Source organism: Astyanax mexicanus, chromosome 21, assembly GCF_023375975.1.
Source record: "Astyanax mexicanus isolate ESR-SI-001 chromosome 21, AstMex3_surface, whole genome shotgun sequence".
In the NCBI taxonomy this organism is placed as follows: domain Eukaryota; kingdom Metazoa; phylum Chordata; class Actinopteri; order Characiformes; family Acestrorhamphidae; genus Astyanax; species Astyanax mexicanus.
In genome coordinates this window covers 30,160,065-30,179,422 of record NC_064428.1, presented here as the reverse complement: position 1 = coordinate 30,179,422, position 19,358 = coordinate 30,160,065, and the positions used below count along the sequence as shown (strand labels likewise).

The 19,358-nt window shown below is 38.8% G+C and overlaps 1 protein-coding gene across 1 annotated transcript; it reads right to left on the bottom strand.

The window, feature by feature from the left end:
• Positions 1 to 238: 238 nt before the first annotated feature.
• Positions 239 to 18,384, bottom strand: slc5a7a (solute carrier family 5 member 7a). Its single transcript, XM_022674653.2, has 9 exons — positions 17,766 to 18,384; positions 15,769 to 16,004; positions 14,878 to 14,991; positions 14,593 to 14,748; positions 13,309 to 13,457; positions 11,630 to 11,773; positions 8,515 to 8,668; positions 5,199 to 5,416; positions 239 to 4,097 (listed from the first exon to the last, which is right to left on the bottom strand). The coding sequence occupies exons 2-9, from the start codon at positions 15,950 to 15,952 to the stop codon at positions 3,444 to 3,446; spliced, it is 1,773 nt and encodes a 590-aa protein (XP_022530374.1). The 5' UTR covers positions 15,953 to 16,004; positions 17,766 to 18,384; the 3' UTR covers positions 239 to 3,443.
• Positions 18,385 to 19,358: the final 974 nt, after the last annotated feature.

The following is a 19,358-nucleotide window of genomic DNA, read 5'->3' as shown; positions in this document are numbered from 1 at the left end:
AATTATAATAATGATATATCATCATGACAGATCTAGCAATATGCCTGCAATGATTCTTCATTTTCTAGACAATGTATTTTTATCAGAAATATTTGCAATAAACAATATTATTGTCATTTTAAAACCATTTTGTACAAATTATTATATTAATGATTATATAATAGAATAAAAATGCAATTGCACCCTTTTAAAGGGCAAAACATTTTTTTATTATTAAAATAAATCTCTATTTATACATAAAGTTGAAATATTAGCTTATTGATATTATTAGATGCTCCTTGCTAACTAAAATATAATGAGCAATATTGCGGTCAGCACAAATTATTGAGGTCATGTCAGTAAATCGTACGATAAACTATAAGATAATGCAGTTATCATGACAGGCCTAGCAGGAACCATTTCAGGGCGCGTTTCAGCAGCGAATCTTCCACACTTAATGCAGCTAGTTAAGGCGATTGCATTATAATAATATTATTAATATACCCCCACCCTGTTCTCTTTGTCTTTTTCATATTGCACAAAAAATAATGTAGATCTATCCTGCATGTGCAGTTATCTCACAGTTATGTATTTATGTATTTTAGCGATGACTAATGACAACATTTCTTATACACTTTAATCGTTATGACAGGACAATAAGAATAGGATGAACTGTACTACTATATCTAACGCGGGAGTCCGGCGTCAGTATATCATCAGTATATATTCCTTAAACCTCTAGACTCATACACAGTATATTTACACCGATCAAGCATAACATTATGAACGCCTCCTTGTGTATTTTATAAATTCCATTATCCACGCATATAAGGGCACACTCTAGTTATATAGACCACAGAGCAGTGGTGCCATGCCAAAACTTTTGCTCAAAAGCTAGGTGGTTGCTAAGGTGTTACTATGATATCTGTGGTAGTTGCTAAGGTTTTGCTATGCTATCTGTAGTTGTTGCTAAGTGGTTGCTAAGTGGTTGCTAGGGTGTTGCTATGGTATCCATGCAAACCAAATGCTGGTTTATCCAGCAGCTCCTCCATAATTATGCAGTTCTGGAGAGCAAAATGTGCAGATTCAGCTACTGTGTGTGGGATAAAATGTTGGGCCACCCAATTATTCCTATCCTAAAAGCTAGGTGGTTGCTAAGGTGTTGCTAGAGGGTTACTAAGGTGTTGCTATTGTGTCCGTGGTGGTTGCTAAGGTATTGCTATGGTATATGTAATTGTTGCTATAGTGTTGCTAAGTGGTTGCTAGGTGGTTGCTAAGGTGTTGCTATGGTATCCATGGTGGTTGCTATGGTGTTGCTAAGCTCCTCATTTATGGACACACAGTACTGAGTTAGCTGGCTGACATGCGGGGTGTCCAAACTTTTGACATAATGCTGGTTTATCCAGCAGCTCCTCCATAAACACGCAGTACTGGAGAGCAATGCAGAGAAGGAGTTCAGTGCGCAGATTCAGCTGGTGTGTGGGATGAAATGTTGGGCCGCCCAATTTATTCCTATCCTAAAAGCTAGGTGGTTGCTAAGGTGTTGCTAGGGGGTTAGTAAGGTGTTGCTATTATGTCCGTGGTGGTTGCTAGGGTATTGCTAAGGTATCTGTAGTTGTTGCTAAGTGGTTGCTAGGTGGTTGCTAGGGTGTTGCTATGGCACCCATGGTGGTTGATATGGTGTTGCTAAGCTCCTCCTTTATGCACACACAGTACTGGAGACATAATGCTGCTGACATGATGCTGGTTTATCCAGCAGCTCCTCCACAAACACACAGTACTGGAGAGCAGATTCAGCTGCTGTGTGTGGGATGAAATGTTGGGCCGCCCAATTTATTCCTATCCTAAAAGCTAGGTGGTTGCTAAGGTGTTGCTAGGGGATTACTAAGGTGTTGCTATTGTGGCTGTGGTGGTTGCTAAGGTATTGCTATATATTATTTCTAGGTGCTGTTATGGCATTTCTAAGTGGTTGCTAGGTGGTTGCTAGGGTGTTGCTGAGGTATCCATGGTGGTTGATATGGTGTTGCTAAGCTCCTCCTTTATGCACACACAGTACTGGAGACATAATGCTGCTAACATATTGCTGGTTTATCTAGCAGCTCCTCCATAAACACACAGTACTGGAGAGCAATGCAGAGAAGGAGTTCATTGCACAGATTCAGCTGGTGTTTGGGATTAAATGTTGGGCCACCCAATCATTCCTATCCCAAAAGCTAGGTGTTTGCTAAGGTGTTGCTAGGTGGTTACTAAGGTGCTGCTATGATGTATGTGGTGGTTGCTAAGGTATTGCTATGCTATCTGTAGTTGTTTCTAAGTGGTTGCTAGGTGGTTGCTAAGTGGTTGTTAGGTGGTTGCTAGGGTGTTGCTATGGTATCCCTGGTGGTTGCTATGGTGTTGCTTGGGCTCCTCCTTTATGCACACACAGTACTGGAGACATAATGCTGCTAACATATTGCTGGTTTATCTAGCAGCTCCTCCATAAACACACAGTACTGGAGAGCAATGCAGAGAAGGAGTTCAGTGCACAGATTTAGCTGGTGTGTGGGATTAAATGTTGGGCCACCCAATCATTCCTATCCCAAAAGTTAGGCGGTTGGTTGCTAAGGAGTTGCTAGGGGTTACTAAGGTGTTTCTATTGTGTCCGTGGTGGTTGCTAATGTATTGCTATGCTATCTGTAGTTGTTGCTAAGTGGTTGCTAGGTGGTTGCTAAGTGGTTGCTAGGTGGTTGCTAAGGTGTTGCTATGGTGTTGCTAAGCTCCTCCTCTATGCACACACAGTACTAGAGAGCTGGCTGACGTGTGTGGTGTCCAATCTTTTGACACAATGCTGGTTTATCCGGCAGCTTCTCCATAAACAGTCCCTATAGATCTACAAAGTGCTCCTATATGAATACTGGACGTAGAAACAAGGAGGTGGTCTTAATGTTATGCTTGATTGGTGTATTTTTTGTTTTTATAAATAAACCAGGACCTGGGATTAGGTTCAGATAAGCTAATATTGCTATTACCTCATCACATATAGAGTGTATAGTCACAGTATCTATGGCTCTTCATCCGAGCAACGCCAAGAGGAGCAAAACTGGTTGGTTGGTTGGTTTTGTTTCGTACATACCGTACCGAAGTGTCGCTATTCCAGAGCGGAGAACCTGCAGCAGCTTCAGTTTTCGTTGGTTACCATTGGCATGAAGGAAATGCTAACCATATATATTTATTTTTTCTCCACTTTTCTCTGCTGTTCTGCATGGAGAGCTTCACGCTCTTCTGGTAGCAGCGGCGTAAAATCCGACACGTATACGTTGAAAGAAAACTAAACATGTCCTTCAGTTGTCCTTCGCGTGAGGAAGATGTTCGGTGCATCTTAGGACAGGTACTGTCCTTTACTATCCAATGTCCTTCACGTTGTTCTTTTTTTTCACCTTATCCTCCACGAAAGTCTCAGTCTGAAGGAAAAGAGGCAGTGGTCGTTACTCGTTTTCGTGACTGGGCGACTCCGGACTGGACTCCTCCTCTTCGGTAAGAGTCTCCTTCCTGCTGAAAGTGCTGGCCAGCGTGACGCTGAGTCTCGGCCGCACCGGGGCCATCTCGTCCAAGCCAATGATGTTCCTGTTCACCAGGGTGGTCCTGTCCATGATCTCGGCGCTGTGCTTGGCCACCACCGCGTCAAGGAAGTCGTACTTGGCCGACAACTTTCCGCTCTCGAACAGGTACTTGAACAGGTAAGAGAAGGCCACGTTGCCCAGAAAGGATGCCAGCATGGACATCGTCTTGAATGGGAACTTCTGCACCACCAGGTACTCCACCTCCTGAGTGGTGTGGTGGACTTTCTTGTTGATGTACCACCCGGGGTAGTAGATGAAAGGGGGGAGTTTGAGGTAGGGCTCGCCGCCGCCGATGCGTAGGATCAAGCCAAAGACGTAGCCGGCCACAGAGCCGTAGGTGTTGGTGCCTCGGACGAACAAGACGCTGATCAGCTGGGGGAAGATGATCACGTAGACCAAGTCTGAGCTCAGGTACCAGAGCCCGTAGACTGTGCCCGTCAGGAGAGCCATGGCTGTGGCCAGAGCGCCGAACACAAAGATGGTAATCCGCATCACCCACACAATTTCACTGTCCGATGCCTGGAAAGCACAAAGACGGAAAGCAGCAAAAGTGTTACGAAATGTGAGTTGGAACATTTTAGCTTATGTGATCAGTGCTGATACACAGTGGTGACATCCACAGAGGTTGAAATCCACTGGTATATTTCATATTTAACTAACTTCATACACTTACAGTGGCTTGCAGAAGTAACCATACCCCTTTAACTTTTTCCACATTTTGTGATTTATGGAAGAGTGGCAAGAAGAAAACCCTTGTTGAAAGATAGACGCAAGCAGTGGAACATGTAGAAGAAGGTGCTGTGGTCAGATGAGACCAAAGTTGAACTTTTTGGCCTTAATGCAAAGCGCTATTTGAACACACTATGGCCACTATGAAACATGGTGGTGGCAGCATCATGCATTAGGGATGCTTTTCTTCAGCAGGGACAGAGAAGTTGGTCAGAGTTAATGGGTAGATGGATGGAGCTAAATTTAGGGCATTCCTGGAAAAAGAAAACCTGTTGGAATCTGCAAAAGACTTGAGACTGGGAAGGAGATTCACCTTCCAGCAAGACAATGACCATAAACCTAAACATACAGTCAGAACTACAGTGGAATGGCTTAAATCATAGAATATTTGTGTGTCCTGACCTAAATCCTACTGAGCTTCTGTGGAAAGACATGAAAATTGCTGTTTACAGACGCTCTCCATCCAACCTGGCTGAGCTTGAGCTTTTTTGTAAAGAAGAATGGGCAAAAATCTCAATCTCTAGATGTGCAAACTGGTAGAGACTTGGAACTGTAATTGCAGCAAAAGGTGGATCTACTAAGTATTAATATTGGATTGCTGAATATTTTTGCACATCACGTCTTATTCGATTTAATTATTGAAAACCATGTATCATTTTCATTCCACTTCACAATTATGAGCTACTTCGTGTTGGTCTATCACTAAAATCTCAATAAAAGACATTTAAATTTGTGCTCGTATGGGGACAAAATGTGAAAAAGTTCCAGGGGTGAATACTTTTGCAAGCCACTGTAAATAAAGTTAGATAAAGAAATATCTTTAAAACCTAAAGAACCAACCAAGGTTAACGATTTAAACTTTAAAATCTACACAATAAGGCACTTTCTCACCGACTGGCGGAAAGCCAACTGGTAGATATTCCTGGCGAACATGGAGCTGGCGGAAAGGATGGATGAGTCAGCAGATGACATCACTGCAGCAGACACGGCCCCCAATCCGAAGAAGGAGACGTACGGCGGACACAAGTGCTGCAACACGATTGGAAGGATCATTTCTGACTCGTCCTTCTGCATGGGCGGGACCGACCCGTAGCTGGTCTGATTCCAGTCTGCAACAAAAAGTGGAGGGATGATGACCTTGATAAAACCATAAGACCTTCGACTATGGACAGCTTTGGTACTGCGACGTAATGAATACGCAAAAATCGTACTTTTTATTTGGCTGCAAAAGGAAACTCTGCACTGTCCCATTTACATTTCATTACATCTATTAAACATCTATCAGAGGCAGATAAATGTATACCAATTTTTATTAATGTTTCTTCAACCTCGGATCATTGAAATCTGGTTATTTCTGCTCGTTTTGAATATCGCAATTTACAGGTGCATCTAAAAAAATGTGAATATCATTGAATATCAAGTTACTTTATATCAGTAATTTATTTCAAAATGGTAAACTCATATATTATATAGATGTATTACACACAGAGTGATCTATTTTAAGAGTTTATTTCTTTAATTGTTGATGATTATGGCTTACAGACATTGAAGTGTCTCAGAAAGATCAATTGGTACTTTTGGCAGTGTGGGCAGCGTGCCAAGTTCTGCTGGAAAATGAAATCCACATCTCCATAAAAGTTGTCGTCAGCAGAGGGAAGCATGAAGTGCTGTAAGATTTTCCAACTTTGGACTTGATAATAAAGCACAGTGGATCAACACCAGCAGATGACATGTCTCTCCAAACCATCACTGATCATCAGTAAATTTTACATTTCATTTGTAAATCAAGGAATCAGAGTCTGGAGGAAGAGTGGAGAGACACACAGTCCAAACTGCTTGAGGCCTAGTGTGAAGTTTACACCAATTAGTGATGAACAGCACTTCATGCTTCCCTCTGCTGACGACAACTTTTATGGAGATGTGGATTTCATTTTCCAGCAGGACTTGGCACGCTGCCTACACTGCCAAAAGTACCAATTGATCTTTCTGAGACACTTTTTTTATTTTTATGGAGATGCGATTAGATTTCATTTTCCAGCAGGATTTGGCACGCTGCCCACACTGCCAAAAGTAGCAATTGGTCTTAAATAATATTCTAATTTTCTGAGACACTGATTTTTGGGTTTTCATTTGCTGTAATACCATCATCAATAAAATAAATAAAAGAAATAAATGCTTAAAATAGATCACTTTGTGTCTAATACATCTATATTACATATGAGTTTCACATTTTGAACTGAATTACTGAAATAAAGTTATTTTTCAATTTTCTGATCTTTTGAGATGCACTACTAGTTTATATTGCAATGTCAGTTTTTCCCAATATCTCACAGTCCTAGATTAAACCTAGTTGTGGTCTAAATTGCAATGCCAGTGGCGTCTCACAGTTAAAATTCTGCTTCAGTCTGGGCTTCTGATGAATCTGAATACGGGAGAAGCACCGAAAAGCTAATATATAATAAAGCTGATTCCAAATGTAGTCCTAATTTAGTCCTGCCACGTGTCAGACTGGTGTAATTCAGACTCCGTTAGCGGCTCTGTTTCCTAATAGTTAAAGCATCTGTTCCGTGCTGCGTCTTTGATGCTGAAAAATCAGTAGATTAAATCTGATTTCTCGCCGCTCGCCTCAGATGTAATATTTACAGAGTTCCCATCGTTAAAGCCCTCAATAATGGATGAGGGAGACCAGCTGTTGTTATTTACACATTTCTTTCCAGATCTGACGGGAACATGGCCGCCACCCCTGGTCAAATACAGGCGGGGGAAAGACCTCCCTGTCGTCGCGGTGCATTTTAGAGAAGAGAAATCAGACAGGAGAAGTCAGACCTGCTCCCGCGTGAGCTTCAGCAGCTGGCTCATAATCATCAGCACACGCATGCTTCACTGCTGTTTCAGATATTAAGCAGGAAAGAGGGCGTGAGGAGGAATTACAGTGGAAATATAGCCTTCGCCTGATCGATTTCGTTTAATGATCGATTTGTAAGGAAAGGAAGAGAGCAAGCTTGCAGAAAAAGGGTTTCTATATCGAGTATAACGGGGTACAGGGCTCTATCTATTAAAACCAATGGCTGAGTGATGAAGATGTCCTCCTGAGAACCTCAGGTCCTCCTGAGAACAGTTTGTACAGCGGTGAATTGGGCTAATATATCAATATGAGCTGCCATATCTCCATTTGTACGATCATAAAAAAGCCTGTTTATGCGAGAAGGACCGTTTCAATGCTAAGTGGGGAAGTCTGCTCACATTATACCTTCAGATAAATACACACAGTGATTTAGGAGATTCACTGTAGCTGAGATTTTTTTTTATTGAGGACCGCACTGGAAACATCTGCACTGAATATGGATGTGATTGATTTCTGCTTGATTGAGTGATTGATGGATGTGATTGATTGAGTTGCTTGTCTGGTTCAATTCCAGGGCAATTCCAGCCAGATGTCACCGGTCACGATCATCACCACCCACTGCACTGTGCTGTCTACTGTTGGTGGTAATTTTAGACCTCTATTACATAGTTATATAGTTTATTTGTGACACTGTGGATGGAGAAATGTTATAAGCCCAATATTTTAATGCACATTAGAACTTCAGAAATGAAATTTTCTATTAAAACTAGACTAGACAAGGCAGGGGATGCCACTAAACCACTGCCACTATGATTGGGAGGTCGCTGGTTCGAATCCAGCTCATGCAGCTTGCCATCAGCTGCCAGAGCCCTGAGAGAGCACAACTGGCCTTGCTCTCTCTCTGGGTGGGTAGATGACGCTCTTTCCCCTCATTATTACTAGGGTGATGTCGCTCAGCACAAGGCTGCATCTGTGAGCTGATGTATCAGAACCGAGTCATTGCGCTTTCCTCCGAGTGCGCTGTGATGTTACTCGGTAATGCTACATCAGCCGCAGTTGTGAAAGAGGCAGTGGCTGACTTCACATGTATCGGAAGGAGGCCTGTGCTAGTCTACACCCTTCTTGTGTTGTAGCATTACTAGTGATGGGGGATATACAGCTGAGTTGCAGCTGAATGGTTGGGACAATCAGCCTAGCTAAATTTGGAGAAAAATGGCTGATTAATGACATCAACCGCACTGAAACAAAGCTCAAACTTTAGTTAAGGTCTCTGTTGAATCAATGTCTATTGCCAAACACTACTTGAAATCCAGTCCCAACCTGTCTAAGGATCGTAACAGAGGCCACGGTGTCTCAGCTCACCTGTGGAGGCCCCAATGGCTCCGATCAGGACGGAGGGCACGGCCATGACGATGCAGCCAAAGGCGGCGAGGAAGGAAAGGACTTGGGCGTAGGTAGCTGAAGAGGCAGAAAGAACCCGTTGAAAATAGACCTGCCATGGTATTCCCCCCAACATCTATAGGAACAAAAACGCCATAGTAAATAAAGACACCAAGCAGCAGCAGCACAGACCAACACATACAAGATTTAATCAAATGAGATCTAATTTATGTTTTATCTGGTGTGAAACAACATAAAAAAAGTCCAAAATAGCTTTGCCATTCATAAATAGGTTTTTGGAATGCAGTGGATAATGAAAAATAAAGGAAAATAAATCAAAGTTTCAACATCCAAACATGAAGACTTCAGAAATCTGACTATGAAGGACAACCAGAGTGTATTTCCTTGGTCAGAAAGCTATCCACCCTTCCTAGTCAGAGTTAACGAAGACCATACTGATCTACAGTAAGTGCTTTGAAGCTCTCCGCCAGCATATCTTAGCCTCCCCCAGTCTAAACTTCAGTCTGACCTGACCAATTCACACAGCTTGATTTACAGTATTTTTGGTATCGTAAGGACCCAAAAAATACACCTTGTGCGTCTCGAAATGCGCAAAAGGCATGTACTAATTCTCTTAATTAATCATATGTGTGTTTTGGGGGCGTAACATGAAATAAACCAAACAGTGTGCCAATCAGTCATGCCCTTTAAGAGCCAGATGAGGTCTGACTTTGGCATGTTCGAATCTTAACAGCGGTGGTTTTGCGCGTTTCAGCAGAGGATACTGACTAGCACGTTCACACTGTGAAGATACACCAGCAGCTCATTTAAGGGAACAGCAATGTTATTTTATTTTTTATTCTGTTAATTGTTGAGCTCATGCCTCGTGCACAGTGTACCTGTGTAGCAGGTAGTGATTATTGACTGTTGTCAGGGTTTTAATTGGTCAGTGGAGCTTTTGTGTTTTCCACAACCAAAATAGCAACACGGTAGAAATTTACCTGAACACTCTTCACTTCCACACCACAACACCCATCAGTGTAGATATATTTGTAAACCTCAATGCTATTTTAATGATGCGGGCACAAGGTGTGAAAATAGACTGTTGAGGGGATGTAAGATAGCAAAGAGCATCGTGACGTGTACCTCCTTGAGGTTAACCTGACCTCAACTTGTTCAATAAGACTGCTCTAATCTTAAAACAGGCACCATAGGCACCATAGGTTTCTGTCTGTTTTTAACATGCATATCATCGCTGTCCAATGAAAACCAAGTATCTCCATTTTTGTGGATTTTTGTCCCTTACACTGTGCCAAAATTTCTTGACGAATGGACCAATACAAATACTTCAAAATGACCTGAAATAAACTCTTTTTATATTGACTTCCATTGAAAGTTTAGAAGGTTTCATCTCTCCCTTTAAAGTTGCTGTCTGGGAGATACTTGTTTTTCATTGGACAGCGACCATATACTGTACAATGCTCTTGAAGCTCACATGTATCTTCTCAGATAGTGTACAGTGTACAGATAAATGTACAGTTTTCATACCATCTCTGAGAAAAGGCCTTAAAGCCAATTTCAGCCAAACTAAACACAGCATATCTGAAGTTTTACCCCTGATCTTTACCCCATCTCGGTACCACTTTAAAATAAGACTACCTTTATAAAGGGTTTTTAAATGGTTTACAATTAGTTTATTAATGGTTACTAAATAGGTTGTAAAATTTTCTTAAAAATCATTAATAATCAGTTATATCACATACGTAGAAAGGGCAACAATGACCTGTTGTTTGCCAAATATTGAACCCACAGCTGTCTATATTGTTGCACTTTCAACGTATGTGTTATAACTGATTATTAATGATTTTTAAGGCATTTACAACCTAATTAGTAAACATTAATAAACTAATTGTAAATTATTTATAAACCCTTTATAAAGGTAGTCTTATTTTAACGTGGTACCCCACATCTCATCCCAAACTTCTCAACTCATCTCAGATATACTGCATGGAGCTCCATCATTGCAGAGAACACAGTTCCACCACTGCTTCCCAGCTCATTCCTAATCATTTCTTGCAACATGCACACCACAGCACTGCCAGCTTTTCATTTTCTGTATCCTACTGTAGAAATCACTGTGTTCCATAACAAGCCCCTGACATTTAGAAATACATATCATTTTCTCTGTAGCAGAACAGGGTCATGCTTTAGGCTTTAGTTTTCCTTTAATCTGCACCTTTCATTTGGAACAGGTTACAGAAGTCAATTAAATTCCAGAGCTTAACACAATTCAACTAAAAAAAAAACATTTAGAATGCGCCACTCACTAACACCTATACAGATTTATTTAGGACCCTCATACAGCCTTAAAAATGAAGGGGCTTTGAATAGTCATTTGATGGATACCATTTTCTCTCAGTGCCAAGAAAGAATCTTATTTGTAAGACATGCAAGAGGTGGTAGGACAATAGATAAAACCACTACCAGACCAAGGTTCAATTCCTAATTTGTGTGAGTATGCTAAGCTACACCAATAAGAGAGCTTGGGCAGGACTTTTAACAATGTACTGGTCACATTGTATAAGAATGAAAGCTAAATGCATACACATACATGTCTGCAAAAACCTTAAAATTGGTAAAAAAAAAAAAAACACACACACACATTTCAATCAATTACCTGTAACCCCTTAAACTCTGTATAGATCAACCAACACATTTGTTCATATTTATTTTTACTATTTTTATATTTAACATCAGTTTCATAGGCCCTAACGTAGAACCATGTGGGACTCCACTAGACATGCTAAATGAAATGATTCACTGTAGTATTAGTAGTAGTAGGTTTAAATAGTAAGGAGTTTAAAGAATTTAAATAATCTAAAGGTTCACACATTAATACAGCTCTATAAGAGGATCCTTTTTCTTTAATACTGCATCTTTATTTTTTGTTAAAACTGTAAAAATTAAGAAAGGTTTTTATTCTAATCTATTAAAAATTGTAAATATCTTTATATATCTTTTGGTTTGTTTGATATGGTAACATTGTTTGACAAAAATCAACCCATCGTTTTTTTTACTATGAAGATATTCCACTTACCAGTAGGCAGAAGTTGTCGGCCCACATCCATTTATCTGAGCTGTCGATTTCCCCCAGCCACGGGTCCTGGTAGAGCTCTTTCACTGCTGTCACTCCGATGTCAGCCACAGCCGGGTTTGACAGTGCAAAAGGGACACTGATCCACTGCAGAGATGCAGAGAGAAGCCAAAGGTTTCCTGTTGTTTTATCTGGATTTTTTTGTTGCATATTTTGTTTTTTTGGTTAACATTTGCAATGAGAAAAATAAATAAAAGTGCTGAAAAACCTCAGAAATGTTCAATAAATGTTCCATAAAATCCTCATTCAACCAATCAAGCACTTCTGAAGACAGTAATGATAGGCAGATGAAGACTGCATAAAGGTAAGAAGGTTTCAGGGATGGTTTCAGTTGACAGCTCTTCTAAAACTCAACTGAAGTAACTCAACTAAAAGTTTCCAATTTTCTGAGTTTTCAGATAATATGAAGTTTTACTTTCTAAAGTGGATAATATAAATATATTCCACTCTAATTATTTCCACTGCTTATTAAAAGATATAGCTTTTGATCACTGTGTTCAACTAAGCAGAGTATTAGAATCATATACACGAATGTGCGCCATATAGGAGTTACTTCTTTATTTCCTATTATCAAGGACAAGCTTCCCCTACAGTAAACTTATAATTCACCTTAGCTACTTAGAAGCATACTAAGATAAAGGTTTAAATATAAGGCTGGAGAACATTTCAAACATTAATCAATATGGATCCATCCAATCAACTTGGAACCATCGAAATAACCATTATAAACTTGTTTAATTCTGTTAATACTTTCCCCATTGTGTGTTTTTTAGGTACTGTTCCTTTAAAAAAACACATTACCTAGCACACAGTTACCTAGTCACATGACTCCTCCATGTCCAGTCTATTAATTGTAAATATTGTAAATATTGAATTCATTGTGATACTCAATTCAATTCAATTCAATTTTATTTCTATAGCGCTTTTTAGAACAAAGGTTGTCACAAAGTAGCTTTACAGGATTTTAATATTTTGATATCATCCAGCACTTTTAAATTCCAGCAGTTACTACAGCTCTAAAAAAAAATAAAAAAAATTCAGTTTCTGAATCAGTTTCCCTAATTTTGCTATTTATAGGTTTATGTTTGAATAAAATGAACATTGTTGTTTTATTCTATAAACTACAGACAACATTTCTCCCAAATTCTAAATAAAAATATTGTCATTTAGAGCAGTTATTTAGAGCAGAAATAGAGAAACGGCTGAAATATCAACAAATATGCAGAGCTTTCAGACCTCAAATAATGCAAAGAAAACAAGTTCATATTCATAAAGTTTTAAGAGTTCAGAAATCAATATTTGTTGGAATAACCCTGGTTTTTAATCACAGTTTTCATGCAACTTGGCATCATGTTCTCCTCCTCCAGTCTTACACACTGCTTTTGGATAATTTTATGCCTTTACTCCTGGTGCAAAAAATCAAGCAGTTCAGCTTGTTGGTTTGATGGCTTGTGATCAATTTATCTTCCTCTTAATTATATTCCAGATGATTTCAATTTGGTAAAATCAAATATTTTATAACATATTTTTACAACATATTTTTTTAATGTAATTCTTCATAAATGAGATCACTGTTGATAAACTTCACAAGTCCCAACATAAAGAACTAATATGAAATGTACCAGTCCCACGAAGATGCAGAAGAGCTGAACCACGTCTGTGTAGGCCACTGAGTAAACTCCTCCCACCAGAGTGTAGAAAATGGCGATGAGGGCCGAGATGATCACGGACATGTTGATGTTAATATCCACGATCACACTCAGTGTAGCTCCTGATGAACAAAGAGACATCAACACCAAAATAATGAAATCTACAAGCTCTTATACACAATGTACTGAATTCAATTCAAAGGGTTACCGTTAAATATGTATTATATTACACTTCTAACTTCTATTATTAAATAAATAACTGTTTTAATTTAATATTAAGTAATTTATTAACCTATAACATCCTCTTGAATGAAAAAGCAATGGAATATTGTATGATATTAGACATTTTTTGGATGTTTTAGCCTAAAGCTCCTCTGCTGATGGTAGAGAGAGAACAATCAAATTGAGTTCAGTTCAACATTATTGACAGTCATCAATAATAATATTACTCTGGAAAAAGGCATACAGCTCTGGAAAAAAATAAGAGACCACTTCAGTTTCTGAATTACTTTCTCTGATTTTACTATTTATAGGTTTATGTTTGAGTAAAATTAACAAATAAAAATATTGTCATTTAGAGCATTTATTTGCAGAAAATAAGAAATGGCTGAAATAACAAAAAAGATGCAGAGCTTTCAGACCTCAAATAATGCAAATAAAGCATGTTCATATCCACAAAGTTTTAAGAGTTTAGAATTCAATATTTGTTGGAATAACCCTGTTTTTTAATCAAAAAGTTAATGCATCTTGGCATGTTCTTCTCCACCAGTCTTACACACTGCTTTTTGATAACTTTATGCCTTTACTCCTGGTGCAAAGATTCCGGCAGTCCAGCTTGGTTTAAAGGCTTATGATCATCCATCTTCCTCTTGATTATATTCCAGAGGTTTTCAATTTGGTAAAATCAAAGAAACTCATCATTTGTTTTTCAAGTGGTCTCTTATTTTTTTGCAGAGCTTTAAAATCGTTTTAAAAAAGTGCGTAATTGTGTGAAATCAGGTAAACTGTTGATGGAATTGAACACATCTGGAGAAACAAAATCTGAGAGAAAATTGAAATCAGTATTTCAGTCATCCTTGGTTCTTATTTCTTTCTGCAAAATGAAAACTACTTTACTACAGAATAAATAAATTATTGTACATTTAATTATGCCTGAAGCTTAAATATTTATATTTATTTATTTTTTTTAAACAGTGAAATTCTTTCCACTGCCTTTTTCTCTCTTCACTTGACTCCCTGTGTGTCTTTAATCCTTACCAAGAGCTGACAAGATGGCGGCCGACCAGAAGATCTCCCCCATGAGCGCCGGGATGAAGAGCAGACCCCCCATCCTCTTTCCATAAATCTGCTGGAAGGGGTCGAGCATGGTGACGTACCCCCGAGAGCGCATGGGCTTGGCGAAGAACAGCCCACCTGTACAGAGAGGGTGGAGGTGGGGGTAGAAGTGGAAGTGGTTGGGGGTTAGCTGTATGTGGGCAATGGGGGGCTGATCTGTAATAAAGGTCATTTTTTAATATTTCTTTATTAAGCGCTTATACTTACCCAGTACCAAACTCATCGCGTACCCGAACGGAGCCTGAGCCCAGGCCAGGCCGTACCCGGGCAGGTACACGTACTCCGCCGTGCCGTTAATGTATCCGCCTCCGACCCACGTAGCTTCAGACACAGTTCAGAGTCTAGAGTTAGCATCTGCAATGACTGTACACTGGTTTATAATTTTTATTCTGAAGTACACTCATTTAAAAACGTATTTGATCATTAAAACACTGGTTTATATCTATTTTTTTCCACTTTTTTACACACTTTTATACTTAATTAACACACGTACATATTTTACTATACGTATTTACACTGTTCTACACTCATTTACAGTCTTTAACACTGTTACAAAAATGTGCAACTTCTCAAATACGCTCTTAAGAAGGGATGAGGATACTTACAATTTTTTGTAGAAAATGTATACACTAAAAATAACTAAATACAAACTTAGGAATGATAAATATTTAAGATTTCCAAGTTCTTAAGAACGTCAACTCCTACCACAATAAAATAAAATAAAATAAATTAAATACAGTTTGAGAACCAATTGAAATGAGGGCAGTAGATTGATTAATGGACTTCCAAAAGCCGCCCATTGATCAACTGCTTCATGTAACAAAAATTAAAACTCTAAGATTGAAAAAAAAACATTACAATACAATCTAAAAATGAACTGAAAAGATGAAGAGATTCAAGCTTCAATTCTGTTTTAGACTAAACTTATTTCTAACAGGTCCATTTATGCATAAGTTAGAACATAAAGTTGATTGTATAAAAACATTAAAGCTCTTGATTTTTAGTTTGATATTTACAGACATTCCGATTAAAAATATGAGAAAATTCTGATTTTCAGAGCAGAGATTAAACCAGTGGTGATCAGTCAGTCAGTCCTACCAGTCATGGTGAAAGCCCCCACAAACAGTCCTATATCTCTCCCGCCGACCATGATGGTCTCGCTGCGGTCCGTTCCCTCCTCCACCCCGGAGTTCTTGTTCTTCCACGCGGCCCATATCCCCACGATCAGGATCAGCAGGTAGAAGATGACGATGGCCGCCACCCCCTCAATATGGATGGCCATCTTCTCTCCGCTAAAGTCGCTGAATTACCGAGGAGCTGGATGTCATTGAGACCTAAAGGTGGAAATGAAGCGATAGGCAAGACAGGACTGTTCAACAGATGTGCAAAAACTCAGGAAAACGTTTAGTCCATTGATTCTCATGGTACATCTTTTAAATAATGGACTAAATGCAGATTTAAGGTTTCTAAAACGACCTAACTCCATAATTAATCTATGGGGTTGCCAAATTTGAAACACTTAAGTAAAGCACAAAATAAGCCAATAAATCAGAGTATGCATAATCAAGTATGCCTAAAACAGTACAAAATGCTACAGAATGCAACCCTAGAAAAAGTGCAAAATGTACCTACCATACTGTAGAAAAAACTAAATATTTTTAAAATATCACACAAAATCCCCAAAACGTGATGAAAAACACAATATAAAAGTGGTAAATGTGTTTAAAATGCTGTCTAAACGCCCTGAAACAGGTGCAACACTTTCCATACTACACACATAACATACTACAAATCAGCACAAACTAGAAATAAATATTCCACAGAAGTGCAAAACATGCCTAAAACACAAGAAGAAAATAGTAAATGTGCTTACAAAATCCAACAGACAAACTTTAATAGTCATAAAACAATGCAAAATGTGCTTAAAATATGTCACATAAAAGACTAAAATGGGCTTAAATGTAGCAAAAACGCGTTAAATGTCCTTCAAATACTACAGAAACGTTCAGAATATAGGCCTAGACTATTTTACAAAAGTGCGGAATGAGGGTGAAACACAACAGAAATAGTTAAATGTGCTAAGCATACAACAGAAAAGCACAATCCAGCCGTAGAATATTGCAAATAGCACAACATGAAACAGAAAGATCCCAAATGTGCTTAAAATTATTCAGAAAAAAAACTAAATATGGCCATAAAACGATGCAAAAAGTACAACATATGCTTAAAATACTACTTAAAACGGTTAAAACGGGCTTAAATATAGCAGAAACACGTTAAATGTGCTTTAAATACTACTGAATAGGTCAGCGTAGGCCTAGACAATTTTACAAAAGTGAAAAATGTACTTAATATACAACAGAAAAGCACAATCTAGCCGCAAAAAAAAACAGAAAAACGTAAAATAACACAGAAAGATGCCAAATGTGCTTAAAATACTTCAGAAAAAACTAAAAATGGCCATAAAACGACGCAAAAAAGTAAAACATATGCCTAAAACACTACATAACAGTAAAATGGGATTAAATATAGCAAAAATATGTTAAATGTGTTAAACGTTCAGAGTAGGCCTAGACTGTTTTACAAAAGTGCAGAATATGCGTTGAACGCAACACAACAGAAAATGATAAAATTATAAAAAGTGTATAAAATGTTTCTAGAACAAAACTGGAAACCCTTCAAATGTGCGTAAAAGGCTACAGACAAGCACCAAATATACCTAAAATCGAAGGGAAAGTGATTAAAATGTGCACTTGTAAAGTCAAGGATGACTAAAAGAATGACGAAAATACTACAGAAAAAGCAGTGTGTGCCTAAATACCGTGTTAATATAGTGCGTAAAATAGTGTGGAACAACACGCATCGTGATTAAAAAGAAAAAGAAAAAAAAAACAGAAAAGCGCAATGTCTGCTTAAAGCACTATGGAAGGGTAGCGCGTGCACACAGTAGCGTGTAGCATAGAGCAAAGTTTGCGTAAAATATCACCCAAACTGTGCTAAACTGTATTTAATAAGAGGATGAATCCTGTCTAAATCAGTGCAGTAAATGTGGTAAATGATATAAAGTGCGCGTGAAATACTGTAGAAAAGCGTACCTTTCTGTATTCGCTCCAGAAAGACAGCGAGCAGCGGTGGAGGAGGAACCTGAAGCTGTCCAAACGCAGAGAAGCGCGCGGTGTGTCTGAGGAGGAGAGCGCGCGGTGTGTCTGTGGAGGAGAGCGCGCGGAGTGTCTGTGGAGGTCCGGCGCTGTCGGTTCGCAGAGCGCGTGATTGTGAATGTTTATATGAGAGCAGCTTTCGTCAGAGCTGTGATGAAGAGCGTCAGAGAGTTGTGAATGGAAGCTGTTTCTGAATTAAGATCAGTCACATCAGTGCGCGCGAGCCGCGCCTCGCTGGAACCCGGCCAACAGTCTCGCGCTCAGAATAACCCAGCGCGTAAAACCTACAGCAGCAACAGCAGAGCGCGTGAATCAGCGGGGGGTCATCCTCAGATCATCCTCATCCAGACCGTCCCCCAACAAAGTTCCCTGACTCACAGAGCGCGTGGGCTGAGATACTGCAGTAGCTGGTGGTCTGAGTCCAGTCTGAGATGGATCTGGGCAGTAGGAACTGGGCGGTTCTTCTCCAGGGTGCTGAAACCAGTCCCGAGTCCCTCATTACAGTCAGTAATGAACCAGGCGCGCTGCCCCAAAACCAGCAGAGCGCGAGCTGCAGCGCGAGCACTGCTGACCCTGCGCTTCCCCTCACAATCTGCTCAATTACATACACTAACAGACTGCAGATAATACATAATCTCCAATAATTCATACTGGATTCAGCTTAGAATAAACCTAATTAACCACCCCTTACTGAATAATTCATAGTGGATATTGAATAATTTACAGCAGATACTGAATAATTCATAGTGGATACTAAATAATTCATAGTGGATACTGAATAATTAATAGCAGTTTGCAAATAATTTATAGTGGATACTGAATCATTTATAGCAGTTTTTAAATAATTCATAGTGGGTACCGTAAAATTCATATCAGTTATTGAATAATTTATAGCAGTTACTGAATAATTCATACTGAATAATTTATAGCAGGTACTGAATAAATCATAGCAGTTTTAAAATAATTCATAGTGGATACTGAATATTTCATAGCAGTTACTGAATAATGCATAGCAGTTACTGAATAATGCATAGCAGATACTGAATATTTCTAGCAGTTACTGAATAATTCATAGAAGTTATTGAATAATTCATAGTGGATTCTGAATGTTTCATAGCAGATACTTTAGCAGATTATTACTAAATAATTTATAGAAGATACTAAAGAATTCATAGTGGTTTCTCAGTAATTCATAGAAGATACTTAATAATTCATAGTGGTTACTTAATAATTCATAGAAGATACTAAAGAATTCATAGTAGATATATATTTATCATTAATATTAAATAAGTAATAGGGCAGGTTTCCCACACAGAGATGTAATTATAAGCTATATTTTCCTTGTATTAATGTACATTACATTACATTGTATGGACATAAAAATCTAAGGCAAAGAGTAAAAAAAAACATTTAGCAGGATCTACAGGAGGATAGAAGGGTACTACTAGGATAGAGGGAGAAAGGAGAAGAGGGAGCAGGAAATCAGGATTAGAAGAAGTTAGTTTGTTAGAGATTTTAATGGAAAATCTC